The sequence below is a fragment of the Chenopodium quinoa genome, unplaced genomic scaffold (genome assembly GCF_001683475.1).
Source record: "Chenopodium quinoa cultivar QQ74 unplaced genomic scaffold, ASM168347v1, whole genome shotgun sequence".
Taxonomy (NCBI): domain Eukaryota; kingdom Viridiplantae; phylum Streptophyta; class Magnoliopsida; order Caryophyllales; family Amaranthaceae; genus Chenopodium; species Chenopodium quinoa.
Window position 1 is genome coordinate 11281913 of NW_018743252.1, and position 17199 is coordinate 11299111.

Here is a 17199-nt window from a genome sequence, read left to right on the forward strand (position 1 = left end):
TTACTAGCCAATAAGATCTCATTTGATAGAAAATCATTGAAGATATTAATTATAATACTTAAATTATGGACAGAGGGAATGTATTAAATGTTTTTTTTTTTATAAATGCAATTCATATATTAAGGAGTTTATTCCCATTTCCCATATCTCTATTTTATAAAGTTCAACTTAAAGTTTCCTAAAAAAAACAAAGTTTCAACTTTAAAGTCCAAAAAAAAAACAACTTTTTATATTTATATTCTCTTCTCTTCTCTTTTCTTCTTGTTTTTTTCAATACATAAAATATAAAAATGAAGGATGTTATGGAGAAAAAAGGGTCATTATGGAGCATCTTCATGCATGCGGATGGTGTGGATTTAATCTTGATGGTCCTTGGTTTCATCGGAGCCGTTTATGATGGTTGCGCATTGCCGATTACTTTTGGTTTCACTAATAATTTAATAAACAATGTTGGCAGTAGTTCTACTTTCAGTTCTCCTCAAGCTTTTATCAAAAGTGTCAACAAGGTTTGTTTATTATTGCATTTTCAATAATTCTTTTCCATTTCTCTTTTTTTTTTTTTTTTTTTTTGAGTTAATTTGAATTTATGTACCCGATTTTTCTGTATCTCTCTTTACCTTTGGTTTTGAATTGCTCCCAAATTATTTTTTATGAATAAATTATGACTTTGCCTTATTTTCATTTGTATTTGACACATTTTTAGATGAATTAATGAATGAACATGGTAAAGGTCAAGCTCACAATCAACTTGTGACAAATCAAAAAGTTATTCCTCATTTCATTTTGTGAATGCAGAATTTTAACTATTAATATTTATTTGAAAAAATAAAATGTAACAAAGTTGATATTAAAAAATCTTCCCTAAATGTTTATGTGGCACGTGGCAACCTTGTCACGTCATCTTTTAACTAGACCTGGTTATTGGGCGGGTCGGTGCAGGTCAGTTGTGGGTCGGGTCAAAGAGGGTCAAATTTTATAGGGTCAATATTGGGTCGGATCAATGCGGGTCGCGGGTCGATAATGGACGGACCTATAAAATATCAATTAAAAAAAATATTGAACAAAGCCATTATTAAGTTCATATGAATATAAATTTATCTATGTAATTATTTTTACATTATCTATTTTCTTTATTAATTAAATTGGAAAAACATTTTGGCCCTATATTGACCATGTCCAATAAGGGTCTTGTCCATTAAAGGCCTTGTCCATTAAAAGCCCTTTAAGCTTGGCCCTGATCCTATTATCATTGGGCTATCCTACCCAATAACCACCTCTACTTTCAACTATGAGCATATTCTAATTAATGAAAAATGTATGTTTAGCATGAGATTTGAACTCACAATCACCGAAACATGCATTATAAGTCTTACCATCTTATCTATGAATTAATCATTTTTTATACTCAACTCATAAATATATATAGATTGGACATATTAACATTTTATAAGTAGGAGTACAATTTTTTAAAAATTGATTCTATTATTTGCTAATACTACTCATCAAGGTAATGAATACAAGAAGAATTAACCACTGTTATAAACTTATTTTAGTTGTTTAATTTCTTTGTGTTTCATTATGTTATAAAATATAAATGAAGGACATGCTTACCTAATTAGTCATAATTGTCAAAGGTTTTATGAAAAGTTATTATAAATAAACTAATAAAAAAATCTCCTCAAAATAAAAGACAAATAATATATAAATAAAGAATAAAGAATAAACATATCTATTAAAATACAAATGTTGTTCAAAGTCACAACTTGGAGGGTAATCCGGGCTACACACTAATTTATTTATTAGTTTATTTTGTTTAATCTTATATATAATTGTATAAGACACCATTGGTCAAATTGGTGTATGTAAAGTGTGTAAAAGTCAAAATGAAACATTCATTTAACCAGGGGGGTACAATGTTAGTGTTGATGATGAGGTGGCGACTGCCTAGTGAGTAACAGAATTGAATGGAAAAAAAATATTATATTATAGAAAATGCTACATGGGCAGATGATAAGAATCAATCCCAAGATGTCTTGGAATCGGGAGGGGAACTCTAACCAATTGAGCTATCCCTCACTCTCATAGAAAATGTTATATGTAGTCGTAAGGGCTATGTATATGAAATTAAAAGAGGAAAGTATTAATGAAATATATTCATAATTACAATAATTTGCGCGTGATTTTGTCATGCATTTCTAATTTTATACCAAGAAAGGAAAAATATTAAATGCTTATTTGTACCCCTAAGAGATATATATAGCATTACCCTTAGGGGGTGTTTGTTTGGAGGGATAAGGATAAAAAGGAAGGGACTAAGAAATGTGTTGTTTGTTTGAAAGGATAGGGAAAAATATGAGGGATAGGGATAGGGACAAAATGACCCTTTCTCCCTTGAAAATAATACCTAGGGGGGTTAGGTATAAGATGGAGGGATAAGATTATTTAAGAAAATGACCATTTTGCCATTAATGAATTGCAAGGAAGTAACAAGGTGTATAAAAATAATAAGGAGTAATTTCATTACAAATTTCAATCTTATTCCTAACTCTTACCAAACAAAGGATAGACATATATTTATCCTTATCCTTCCCAACAAATCTTTATCCTTGTCCCACTATCTTATCCTCCTTATCCATATCCCTCAAGCCAAACATCCCGTTATATTATTAGGAATTAGATATTAGGGACTTAAAATGAGAAGGATGAGAAGGAATCTCATACGTTCAATTAAATGGATCTAACGACTCTTATAACATGCTTCATTAATGGAAAAACTGTAAATAATGAAAAGAATAATTTTCACATTTCTTTTTCTCCTCCAATGTTTCTCTTCCTCTTTTTCCCTCCATGTTCAGCACTTTACCTCTTTTTTTTTTTTTCTTTCTTCAAGAGTTAATCTCCCACATCTTTCTATATCCACCCCATTCCTCTCCTTCTCTCTCCTTCTTATTCATCTCTTTTCCTACCCTTTTTCTCTAAAATTTCATAAGTTTTTTTTCATGAATACGTATAGTCAGTGTACTATGAACATAGCAGGTATTAAAGAAAATAGAGAAGATTAAATATGCATAATATCTAAAAAACGTGCATCATTCTTGTAAAAAATGTGCATATTTTAAAATTAATATGTGCCTACATATTTTCTAATAGAAATGTGCAAATCCTATGTACTAAAGATGCATATTCTTTTAATTAAATGTGCATAAGGTTATATATTCTTAAAGATGAGGAAGGTATCTCTACATTAAGCTCTGGTCAATTGATTGATGATGATTTTCACAAGCCATCTTTGCAAGTTAATTATAAGATAGATCCTTTCTACTAGGTTAAGACATTGTGCTACATTGTGAATGGTAATCCTAGAATGTTTAACGCTATGACGAGTTCGAGATTGAAATACGGCAATTGAACTCATCAGGGTTACGAAGCGCGATAATACTTATTATTGGGTTTTCAAATTACTCATAACGACAATTACTTTCTCATCTCTAAAATAAAAAGTTTGTTTTAAAAATAAAAATCAATAGTTTGAACTTTGAATAAGTTCTATTAGGGGGAGAGAGAAAGTCTATTGGAGTGAAGACAGAGATTTGAAGGGAAAAAAGTATATGCATAAATTTTGAATTAAACGTGCATAAATTTTGTAGTAAATATGCACGATTTTTGTAAGTGTTAAATGTGCACTTTGCGCAGGTGTATTGGGAATCGTTAGATTCATTTGTATGAACAAGATTCCTTCTCATTCTTCTCATTTTAAGATCATTCACATTGGATCCCAACCCTATATACATTTATTAATCCGTAATCTTGGACATTTAATTGGAAAAACTTGAGGGTTTATTTGACATCGTTTTTGTTTTCATCTTTATAAGTTTTTGAAAAATAAAAATCGAAAAACAAGAAAACGTTGTTTCTAATTTTTATTTTGTCAATGTTCAAGTCATCCTGATTTTAATAAATTTGACTAATTTTTTATTCATTATATGACAGACATTTGATCGGCACATAGTTTAGACAATTTGATTGACTCAAATAAAATAAGAGGTAAGTTGATTAATTGGAGAATTAAAAAATTATTAATGAAAGATAATAGTGGGTTTGGATAGGAACCAAGGAGAGAGATATAATATAAAAATGTAGGTTTTTGCCACCCAAAAAAAAAATGTGACTTAAAAATTACACTACTGCATTTGGTAAGTACTCCCTCTGTTTTTTTAAATGCATCACTTTCCATTTTGGATTTTTTTTTTAAATTCATTATTTCTATCTTTGGTAACTTAAAACTATATTTAATTATTACTCTCTCTTCTATAATACCCCACCCAAAATGGCAAAATATTTTTGCATTTCTCTCTTTTTCATGGTCCCGGGCCATTATATAATTATATAAATCAATTTCTCTCGCATATTATCTATTTCATGACCCACATTGTATTTTTATCAAAATAAATTAATCACCCACTTGTCCTACTTGCACAATATAATATTAAATTAAATAACTTTCCTATAACTCCGCGTACATGCAAGCATTTAATAAAAACGGAGGGAGTATAACACTTAAAAAACACAAAAGAAGTATGGAGTATGATTTTGAAAAACATAAAAGAAAAATGAAAATCACAACGATACTAAACAGGCCCTAAAAACCTTCATTCATATCAAAATACCTCATTATTATTAGAGATATCAAGAGATTATCAATTGTGTCTTATAACAATGGCATCGGTTGTGCAAACTTATGGCTCAGTGTCACAGTCCGGAATTTTGAATACCAAAACATGTATCATGCTATGGTAAACATTATGTTGTTTACCAAACGGCTTCTTATGTTGTTTTGATTTTCAATAGGTCGTGCATGTTATATGGTAAACATTATTATTGCAACCTTTAATTTTCCTTTAGTTTTAACTTGTTAGCACAATATTTAGTATGTTAAGGTAACAAATTGTTGAGAAAATGTAGTAGCTATTTTCACATTTTTCATTTACTAATTGTTCGTTTGATTTCTCTACAGAATGTAATAAATTTATGCATAGTGGGAACAGGAGCATTGTTTTTATGTTTCCTTGGTAAGTGTACATTATCTTACATTTTTTATTTTTCTTTGTTTTTTACTTCTTTAATTCATTTTGCTATGTTTACTTAATCTAATTTCTGTACTTGGGTTATACTATAAAGAAGCTAAGATCACTATTCCCAAAAAAAAAAAGTAGTTAAGATTAATTTACAAAGAGATGAAGCTCACTAATTTACTTAGAATAACAACTAATAACACAATCAAATTGGACTAATGGACTTGAGTGCACTCAATCAAAAGATAACACACACTGTGCAAAGTATATGTGACTTGTAAAATGAACATCAAGTTAATTCATAGCATGTTACATTAAATGATTAAAATCACATTTAACACCGAATTTGATTCATGGTTGGTTGCATTCTATTCATCGAAAATGAGCACCTTAAATTGAAATTATAGAGCTTTAGCAAATCACAAGGAAGTGTATGTATGTGTTTTAATTTCTAATTCTTCCCATATACGAAACCTTTTTGTCGAGGAGTGTCGTTGTGAATCTTGTGATGTTTGATGCCCTTGCCTTTTCAAAGTATCATAACACATTAATATGTCTTAAGCTTTGCTTTCCTTGACCTCATTGTGTTCTTAACACAAGCAAAAAGTTAAAATATTCTATATGGGTTTCAAAATGAAACCAACAACCTTAGTCATCCTTATGAAATCATCCGCAATAGCTAGTAAAAAAATATACGACTATACATTTTACAAGGGAAACTCTTGTTACAAATGTTTACAAGAAACTTGTGACAGGGCTGCTGCTTCCCCTGTAGTGCTATATTTAACAATCTGGTTTATTTTTGTAATTGTTATATTTGTTTGGCTTTGCAATTTGCAGAGGGATATTGTTGGACAAGAACAGCTGAAAGACAAACCTCGAGACTTCGATATAAATACTTGAAAGCAGTGTTGAGGCAAGATGTGGGTTACTTTGATTTAAATGTTAGTAGTACTTCTGAAGTAATCATCAGTGTTACCAATGATAGCCTTATCATCCAAGACGTAATAGGTGAAAAGGTATACCTTGTTATAATTGCTTTTTTTTTTTTTTTTATTTTCCTTCTTGCTCTCTAGCTAGCTATTGCGTGAAATTCAAAGGAATTCCTGTGTTTAATTCACGCTAGTGGTTAGTGTTCGATTCTCGTTAAGCTCACTCTCAGTCTCTTACGGGGCAGTCATCAATTGTAGGAATGGAAATTAAACTGTGTGTAAACTCATCATCCTTGATATTGCGAGTCCATTTCTATTATACATGATAAATTGTAGAATTGTATATAGCTAAGTTGAGTTTTGCACCCCAATGCTACCTCTGCTGATGAATCAGGTACCAAATTTTTTGAGGAACGCATCCCTATTCGTCTCAAGCTATGTGGCAGCATTTGCATTGCTATGGAGGTTAGCAATAGTTGGGTCTCCCTTTGTAGTTTTCCTCATTATACCGGGCTTGATGTACGGAAGGATGTTGATGAAGCTATCAAGGAAGCTGACTCTTGAGTACAATAAGGCTGCAAGCATAGCAGAACAAGCGATTTCTTCCATAAGAACAGTCTATGCCTTTGTAGAAGAACAAAAAACATTATCCAAATTCTCAGCTGCTTTAGACGGATCAGTTAAGTTGGGACTCCGGCAAGGTTTGGCTAAAGGTTTCGCTCTTGGTAGTGGCGGCGTAGTTTTTGCTGTTTGGGCTTTCTGTACTTGGTATGGTACCAAACTTGTTTTAAACCACACTACTAGAGGCGGTACCATTTATATGGTTGGCGCTGCCCTTGTTATGGGAGGACTGTAAGTTCCTTTGCTCATTTTTGCATAAATTTTTTTTAAAACTCTGTTATATTTGTTGCTTCCTTTTTTTTTTTTTTTTTTTTTTTTTTGAAGAAAAGGGGCAATATATTAAGTTAAGTTATTGTTTTGTTGGCTTGCCATGAGGTTGCCCAAAAGTACAGCATGTGGATCTGAGTCCCTAACAGAATTAGCAACATCTAGTTCTAGGTTTTTAATACAGACATCTAGGGGAACTGATATAATACAAATATGATTCAAAACATTTAACGTTCCCCTAGCTTATTTTACTAAAATATCAGCCACGCTGTTCTTGCCCCTTTCTTCATAGTAGAGCTTCACCTCAGTTTGTTCCTGTAGCAACAGCCTGCAAGCATTCAATTTTGGGGTTAGAAGATAGTCTCTGCATTCTTTCTTGTATATCCTGCTATGAACTTGCAATCAGACTCAATGTGACAATATGTCCATCCACGATCTTTTATCCATGATAGAGCTAGGAATATGGCTTGCTGTTCAACTTTAACTTTAGCTGAGGCAGAGTAGCCTTTCCATTGAAATCCTTCCTTCCAAGTGCCATTTCCATTTTCATCTCTGCAAACTCCTGCACAACCTGTTTCTTTGGTAGAGGGACTGAAGTCTGCATCCACATTTACTTTCAAATAAAGAGGTGGGGGAGGAAATCAATGCATTGGAGTGTGCTCTATTCTAGTTGACTGGTTTGTGGAGTAAAACCATTCACTAGCAGCCCACAAGCATTGAGTTAAAGAGGTTTTTATAGGGGTGTTTTGTTTTGAAAATAGCCAGCAGTTCCTTCGTTTCCAGATTTGCCAAATGCAGAAGCAAAAGGTGGTGTTCCAAGGGATATTGTTGTGGGAGGTTTGTTTATTATTGAGGTTTTTGAAAAGCCATTGACGGAATGTTTCATTCTGAAGTTTATGGGAGTAGGGTGGTGGTTGAATGTGTTGCACTCTGCTATAGTCCAAGAAAATGTGCTCTGCAGATTCAAGCACAGATGGGCAAAAAGTACAATGATTTGAGGGGGTTATTTTTCCAGATGGAGGTTCTGAGCTTCTGAGCTGAGGAGATTAACTCCCAGGCAAGCTGCCATATGAAAATTTTAATTTTGGGATAAGTATTGGAATTCCATATTAGATGTCAGTCCCTCTCTGTTACATCCCTTCTTGACATTAAATCTTCTCTGCATTCAGTCAGACACTCTCTGGCTCTGTACTATCAAAGCTGCCCCTTTTAGTCCAGCTTGTGAAGTTATAATCATGTATGTTAGAGAGTTGAATACATTCAATTCTGGAATAAATGTTATCAGGAATTTTGAAAGCTAATAGCCTCCTCTAGCTCAGATTTGGTATGAATAGGGAGGGTAGCTATGGTAGTTGACTCAGAGTTACAAGGAAGTGGACCTACTAGTAATGCTCTCATGCTATCAGAATGTAACCACTTATCTCCCCAGAAATTTATGCATTCTCCATTTCCCACCTCCCAATTTAAACTATGTTTGAACAGCTCCCACCCTTTTCCAACAGCACTCCAAATATGGGAACCTTTATTAAAAGGGGTTGGGGACTGCTTATTTCTAACATACTTCTCAAATAGAATCTTTCCAGCCCAATTTGACCGAGTGTCCACCATCCAGCAAAGCCTTGCCAAGCTTAACAAGTTAGCCTCAGGATTTGAAAGTAAACCTAACCCACTCTTTTCTTTCTTCTGACATGATGTTTTTCCAGGATATACAAGAGGTCTTTCTAGTGAGCTACCACCCCAAAAGAATTTTGAGCAAATTGAGTCAAGCTTTGATAAAATGAATGAAGGGAGCCTAATGCAAGACATGGTATATCTAGGGATGGTAAGCATAGTGGATTGTAATAAAGTTAACTTTCCCCCCTTTCATAAGGAATTTGCCTTCCAAGTGGAAAGCTTTTTCCCCATTTTATCAATTATAGAAGAAAGTTGTCTCCTATTAGGTTTCTTCTCAGTTAAAGGGAACCCTAAATAAGTCCCTAAATCATTTGCCTTACTCACACTCAGGGTTTGCTCAAAGTCATCAATCATATGGATGGTAGTGTTTTTGAAAAATAAATCTGGCTTTTGGATTCATTTATTTTTTGGCCTGAGATTGAACATAAATTTTTAAGAGTGTTTGCTACGGATGTGAGGGTTTTCTTGTCAGCAATGCCAAACAACAGCACATCATCAGCAAAAAGAAGGTGTGAAATGTCAGTGATTCCCCCTCTGAATCTGAATGGTATCCACTCTCTGGCTAGACATTGTTCATGAATTTTCCTAGAAAGATATTCAAGGCATATGATGAAGATGTAGGGTGAGAGAGGATCCCCCTGCCTTATCCCCCTAGTTGGTTTGAACTCCTCAGACAACTTACCATTTATGAGCACCTGGGATGAAGCTGAAGATATGCAGGACATAATCAAGGAAATGGAGTTGGGTGAGAAATTGAAGAAATGCAAATAGTGGTTGATAATGGACCACTCAAGTCTGTCATAGGCTTTCTCTAGGTCCAACTTTAAAGCAAATAAGCCTCTTGATCCCTTTTTCTTTGACATTGAATGCAAGATCCAGAGGCTATAATATAATTGACCTCAGTTCCCCTCCCCTTCAAGAAGTTATTCTGGTTTGGTGATATAATAGAATGCAAGTGAGGCCTGACTCTATTGACAAGGATCTTTGAAATTAGCTTATAAGAAGTATTTACAAGACTTATGGGTCTGAAACTACTTATAAGAGAAGGTGAGAAGACTTTTGGAATCAGGCATATGACAGTTTTGTTTACATTGAACACTTGTTGAACAAAAGTGAGACAGTCCTGGTGTATGCAATCCCAGGTTGCATGAAAGAAGGAGGCATGAAAGCCATCTAAACCAGGGGCCTTATTTGGTGCAATGGAAAATAGAGCTTTTAATTCAGGCAGCTGAGGTATGGCAGAACCGTCAAAATGACCAGAGGTTTGGATAGGTTCAAGAGCTGCAGTGGGTTCTGAAGTGAAGAGGTTCTTAAAATGATCCAAGATGTGAGAGTGAATCAGATAAGGATCTTCAATCCATTCTCCTACATTGTTTTTCAAGGCAAGGATTTTATTTCTTTTTTCCCTAATTATTGCAAAAGCATGGAAAAAAAAGGTGTTTCTATCCCCATGAATCAACCAGTTTGATCTTGCTCTTGTAGCCCAAAAAATTTCTTCTTGATCTAGGATGGAGTTAAGTTGGGTTTGGAGGTCATGTTCTAGATCAAGCAAATGAGTGAGGTTTGGGTTTCTCTGGAAGGCTAATTGAGCACCATTTATTCTTGCAGTGATTTTTTTTTTTTTTTTTTGAGTGATTATTGGTAAACAAATTTTCAGCCCAAGGCTTGAGGTCTTTGGCTAAATTATTTATTTTCTGAGAGAAAGGAGAGTGATAGGATGTCCACTTCTGTGTTACAAAAGGAATGAAATCAAGATCAGTGAGCCAGAAAGGTTCAAACCTGAAGGGAATGGTGCCAGGGAATGTTTTTTTCTTTTCAAGGTGGAGAATCAAAGGGTTATGATCTGAAGACATTCTAGGGAGGTTTGTTACATAGTTGTGAGGAAATTGTTGAATCCAGTCACTATTGGCCATGAACCTGTCAAGTCTTTCTAGAATAGGGTTTTTCTTCTGCTTGTTAAACCAAGTATACTTGTGGCCTATATAGCCTAAGTCAATCAAATTGCATTTAACTATGGTTTCATTGAAAGATCTCATTTGATGTAAAGGGTGACTGTTCCCTCCCCATTTCTCATGTGCAAAGCAAATTTCATTGAAGTCCCCACATACAACCCAAGGCATATCTATATTCTTGCTAAGCAATTCTAAAGCATTCCACATTTCTAGTCTACCAGCATATGAAGTAGAAGCATATAAGCAGAAAGAAGGAATTTTTTCGAAGAAGATACCTGTACTACAGTGTGAATAGCACGAGGCTCTTTGCTAACAACAGAGAGAGAGTGAAAGCCTGAGTTCCCCCCGAGTAACCAACTGGGTCAACCACCACAAAAGAGTTGTATGGCAGGTTAGCTACCAATTCTTCACAGCCAATCTTCCCCACCTTCGTTTCTGTGAGGATAATGATATCAGGTTGATGATCCTTGATCAGTTGACGGATATTTCTTTTGAATCCGTCTCTCGCTATCCCTCTAGCGTTCCATAGCAGGACATTCATTCCCGGATTCATGATCGGAAGACATGCCATTTCTTTCCTTGAGGGGTATGCCGCATTGTTGTCTAGCTTGACATACTTCCCCTGATAATTGCTGTACATTGTGGCAGTATTTTTCTTGATTCGAATCCCCGACATCTCGATTTCGCCCCCTTTCTTCTTTCCCCAACCATATTTGTTGCTTCCTTTCTTCTAATTTATTTTACATATAAAAAAAATTATTAGGAAACAATCCAATGTATGAAAGACTTAAATTTGTGTATAGTGATTTATGAAGTTTAGAGGTTGATTGATAATTTAGGGGTTACAAGCCTCGTAACTCTCTTGATTTCTCTCTTTTATAACTTGTCCTACCTATACCTGTGAAAGTAGCTAGGATATGTTGCTTGCATGAACATACAATAAAATTTCTCTTCTTGACTTCTATTGTTTCTTTCTACACATAATAATCACTTTTGGTTCATGTATCCAACCCCACTTATGATTGATTGATTGACTTCTATTTTTGCTTAATTCATTTCTTAATCTGTTGATGTTGTCGGCAGAGCTCTGGGTTCTAGTTTACCGAACATTAAGTACTTCTCAGAAGCTGCTTCAGCAGGAGAGAAGATGATGGAATTGATTAACCGGGTGCCGGATATTGACTCAGAAAAAATGGATGGAATGACCTTAGATAATATTTCTGGGGAGGTTGACTTTAAGCATGTCAGTTTTGCTTACCCTTCAAGGCCAGATTCAATAATTTTTTGCGACTTCTCTCTGCAAGTTCCTGCAGGAAAGACAGTCGCATTAGTTGGAGGGAGTGGTTCAGGAAAATCCACTGCAGTGGCTTTGCTTCAAAGGTTCTATAACCCACTTGGTGGGGAGATACTTTTAGACGGGGTGTCTATTGATAAGCTTCAACTTAAGTGGTTGAGATCACAAATGGGTTTAGTCAGCCAGGAACCTGCACTTTTCGCAACTACAATTAAAGAGAACATACTTTTTGGCAAAGAAGATGCTACGATGGATGAGGTCATTGAAGCTGCAACCGCATCGAATGCTCACAATTTCATCAGTCAATTGCCTCAGGGCTATGATACACAGGTATATGCACCATAATTTGCACATGTATTAAATGAGTCATTCTTAGTGTTGAGCATTGCTTAATTCTTCGTGGAATATTATCATAAGAACAAATAATGTCTAATTATCGTGAAAGATTATCATAGTACAAATGTACAATCTCTTAGAGACATACAATGAATATATTATAGTACAATTTTGATATGTGGCATTCATATTGGTGTAGTGAATTTATATGCAAGTATAAAATTTCTCTGTTCTAATGGAGATAATGTTGGTGTTAATGTATAAAGTACAACATATTTGATGTGGTTAGTTATATAATTGTGTCAATCATCAATCCTTATATTCAAGAGTTACTGTAGTAAATTTTGCCCATTTTTCTTGTACAATCTGCAGGTTGGAGAAAGAGGAGTCCAAATGTCGGGTGGACAAAAGCAACGAATAGCAATAGCCAGAGCAATAATCAAGAAACCGCGTGTCCTACTCCTAGATGAGGCAACCAGTGCATTAGACTCTGAGTCGGAACGAGTTGTCCAAGAAGCACTTGACAAGGCTGCTCTGGGACGAACCACAATAGTTATCGCCCACAGACTCTCCACGATTCATAATGCTGACACTATTGTTGTTATCCAAAATGGGCAGGTGATGGAGATCGGTTCCCATGATGAGTTGATCCAACACAAAGAAGGGATGTACACTTCATTAGTCCAATTGCAGCAGATGGAAAAATCTAAAGATGTTCACAAAAGTTTGTCTCACCCTTCCACCTCAAACGTACCTATGTCTTACAATGTGGATTCAAGACATAGCATAAGTAGCCGTACACTCTCATTAGGGAGTCGCTCGAGTTCAGTCAAATCGGATCATTACTTGGCAAATGAACTTGATGCCAAGCCTAAGGGTGATGAAATATTGCCTGACCCATCATTTGGTAGATTGTTGGCTTTGAACTTACCCGAGTGGAAACAAGCCACTTTGGGTTGTTTGGGTGCTATGCTATTTGGAGCAGTCCAACCACTTTATGCATTCTCTATGGGGTCGCTGATTTCCGTATTTTTCTTGGAAGATAGAGAAGAGATTAAGAGGAAGGCTACAAGTTATGCTTGGTTATTTTTTGGATTGGCTGTGATCACATTTATAGTGAATATTGTTCAACATTACTACTTTGCATATATGGGGGAGTTCTTGACTAAGAGAGTACGAGAAAAGATGCTAGCTAAAATACTTGATTTTGAGGTTGGGTGGTTCGATCAAGATGAAAATAGTACTGGTGCAATTTGCTCTAGGCTTGCTGTAGATGCCAATGTTGTAAGTTCTCTATCCCCTTCTTCTAGGCATTCTGCTATATCTTTAGATCTACATATATTTAGTTCTTTTTTCTTTATTAGAGAAATAGTTTAGTCTACTTCATTATTTTTGCAGCTACCCTATGTGGGGAAAAAACACATTGAATGTATCATTTCATTTGCTCTTAAGCACCCCTAAACATTACTCGCATCAACCCTTAAACATTACCATAAAATGGAGACGCCCAAAATATAATGAGTAACCATAGAAAAGTGACGAAGGGGATAATGTTTTCCCTTTAACATTGACGAGCATTTTTTGTGACTTGTGAACTCATATACGGACTATTTGCAGGTAAGATCATTGGTTGGAGATCGGATGTCACTTATAGTACAATCAATTTCAGCTGTTGCAACTGCAGTTACAATGGGCTTAATCATTTCATGGAAGCTGGCCATTTTCATGCTTGCTACCCAACCCCTAATTATATGTAGTTTCTACGCGAGGGGTGTTTTACTTAAAAAAATGTCTAAGAAGGCAAACAAGGCCCAAAATGAGAGTAGTAAGTTAGCTGCTGAAGCTATATCCAACCTTCGCATAGTCACTGCTTTCTCGTCCCAGGACCGAATCCTAGCAATGCTTGACAAGGCACAAGAAGGCCCTCGAAAGGAAAGCATTCGACAATCATGGTATGCAGGCTTTGGGTTGGGAGCCGCTCAGGGCTTGTTCGTTATTATTTGGGCCACTGATTTTTGGTTTGGCAGTTGGCTAATTACTCATGGTCAACTAACTGGTAAGGCATTGTTCCAGAACATCATAATATTAGTGACCACCGGGCGTGTCATTGCTGAGGCCGGGAGCATGACCTCGGACCTTGCCAAGGGTGTGGATGTTGTTAGATCAGTGTTTGCAGTCCTAGACCGTGTTACCAAGATTGATCCCGACAGTTCTGACGGATTCCATCCGGAGAAAATAAGTGGTCACATAGAAATCCAAGATGTACACTTTTCATACCCTACTAGGCCCGATGTTGTGATATTCAAAGGCTTCTCAATCAATATTGAAGCTGGTAAATCATCGGCGCTAGTGGGCCAAAGTGGGTCGGGTAAGTCAACAATTATTGGATTGATCGAAAGGTTCTATGTTCCTCTCAAGGGGTCTGTGAAAATTGATGGACGTGATATACAGACATACAACCTTAGGTCCCTAAGGAAACATATAGCTCTAGTGAACCAAGAGCCTTCATTATTTGCCGATACCATAAGGGGGAATATTGCCTATGGAGCTAGTGATGAGATTGATGAATCAGAGATTATCGAGGCTGCAAAGGCAGCTAATGCTCATGACTTCATATCCGGACTAAAAGACGGGTATGATACTTGGTGTGGAGATAGAGGGGTTCAACTGTCGGGTGGACAAAAGCAAAGAATAGCAATAGCAAGAGCTATTCTAAGAAACCCGTCAATACTATTGTTAGATGAGGCAACAAGTGCACTTGATAGCCAGTCCGAAAGTATTGTGCAAGAGGCACTTGAACGAGTAATGGTTGGTAGAACAAGTGTGGTGGTGGCACATAGGTTGAGCACCATACAAAAATGTGATCTCATCGCGGTGTTAGAGAAAGGCGAAGTTGTAGAGAAAGGTACACATTCCTCTCTTTTGGCCAAGGGGCCTAAAGGAGCGTATTATTCTTTGGTGAACCTTCATGGCACACCACAGTGAACATATTTTAATGGAACGTCATGTTAATGACTTGTATTGAATGATTAATTGATCATGTTTCAGCTTAGGTATATGATAAATTGAACATGTGTTTTGTTTTGTCTTTTATTTTATTTATTTTTTTTTTCTTTTTGGTCTTTCGTTTATGATCAATTATAACATTTCTCTTAATTTTCATTTGATTCATATCTTATAATTTCCTTGGATGAACATAGCTTTGTGTATATTAAAGACAAATTGTTGCAAGTACGTCAAGTATTAGGAGTAGTAAATTACTACACTTCGGTTTTTACTATTCTCCATACATTATTTATCATATTATTTTGCCTAGCTTTGTTGATTAAAGTTAAGGAATATTTTTAAATTACCATCCAAAAATGACTTTATTTTTAAATTAATCATCTGTTTAATTTTTATTTTTACCACCCCTAATTAAAAAATGGGTAATGCTATACATAGCCCTTGGAAAATGTATAAAATGGGTAGGGCTATATATAAGCATTGAATTTACACTTGGAAAATGTATAAAGTTAGGAATTTATGACAAAAACACACGCAAATCGGTGTAATTAATGTGTTTTTGTCATGATTTTCTAAATTTAAACAATTTTCAAGAGTAAATTAAATGCTTATATGTAGCCCTTAGGGCTATGTATAGCATTTTCCTTAAAAAATTACTCAGATTCCCATCTTTTTCAAAATTTCGGTGGGTTTCCGTCTATGGGACCCACCTAACCGCTCCTCTTTTTTTGACCTTTTTAACTGATTTTCCTCCTGATTTTTCTCCTTATAACAGTTCACCCAATTTTAATTCGCCTTTCCTTCACCAAATTCCACTATAATTGGGGTAAATAATTAGATTTGGGAATTAAGGTTCTTGGGACGATTCAATTGGGCATTTTCAATGGATCCTCGTTTTTCTTGCTTTTTCTTTCATCATCGCCGAAGTTATTCTCGCCGTCGGAGGCAACGTCGGATTTAGAGTCATTTTTCCATACGTTATCTCTGCTTTGCTTGAAGTGTTTCCGACTTTCTGTTGAGTGTGACTCCTTCCTTTGCCTCCCATGGTGGTTTCAAGTTAGAATGAGGAGTGAGAAAGTGAAGCAAGGAAATGGGGAAGAGAAGGAAAATCCACCGAAAAGAGGGAAATGGAGGTGGGGCTCCCATGGTGGTTTCAGGTAAGAAGGAAAATGGAGGTGGGGCTCCCATGGTGGTTTCAGGTAAGAAGGAAAATGGAGAAAGTGAAGCAGGAAGGTGGTTTTGCGGTTGATGCAACGGAAAATGGACGGAAAATCAATCAAAAACCACCGAAATTTTGAATGAGGTGGGAATCTGAGTAATTTTTTTCATTTAAAGGGTGGTAAAATAAAATAAAAAATTAAATGGGTGGTTATTGTGTGATAGGTGTCATTTTTGGGTGGTAATTTAAAAAATTTCCGAAAGTTAACTAAGGAAAAAAAATAATTATGTTGTTTAGCTTTGTCTCGAATTATATTTTCACAATATCAAATTTCTATAATTTTTAGATATTGTGATATTGATGATAAAAAATATTAGCACTAATTGGTTGTTGGTTTAGTGGTGATTGAAACTATACTTTATAGGGAGGAGCGGTATTTGATCCCCGCAACAACATCGAAAGGGGACTAGAACCTAACCACCCATAACTGATCCCCAAATCCGAATTAGTCCAATAGTGAATCGGGTGGAACAAAAAAAAAGGCGATTTATTGAATAATGATTTGATTACAAACGTGAAATATGAAGGCCTTATTCTCTTGCACCTATTTCAGTTCAATTTATAGTACTTCATTTTTCCTAAGCTACATATTTTAATTTATATTAATTCTGCTTAAAAGAACGGAGCTGAAATTAGAGCTAGTGTGCACTATCATGTTCGTGTTCGAAATAAAACGTGTTGGGAAGCCACAACATTAACCTGATCCAAAAAACTTGTCGTGTCGTATCGTGTTTACTTATTTAGTTAAACGTGCCAAAAACCCTTGATATTAACCCACTTTTTTCATGTCAATTCATGGTGTGTTGTCGTGTTATATAAAAATATA

General features: G+C 35.4%; 1 protein-coding gene across 1 annotated transcript; it reads left to right on the forward strand.

The window, feature by feature from the left end:
- The first annotated feature begins 288 nt into the window (after positions 1 to 288).
- Positions 289 to 15526, forward strand: LOC110735249 (ABC transporter B family member 15-like). The gene is made up of 7 exons (XM_021915437.1): positions 289 to 506; positions 5015 to 5069; positions 5913 to 6091; positions 6399 to 6856; positions 11602 to 12142; positions 12521 to 13432; positions 13766 to 15526. The coding sequence occupies exons 1-7, from the start codon at positions 291 to 293 to the stop codon at positions 15131 to 15133; spliced, it is 3729 nt and encodes a 1242-aa protein (XP_021771129.1). The 5' UTR covers positions 289 to 290; the 3' UTR covers positions 15134 to 15526.
- The last annotated feature ends 1673 nt before the right edge of the window (positions 15527 to 17199 follow it).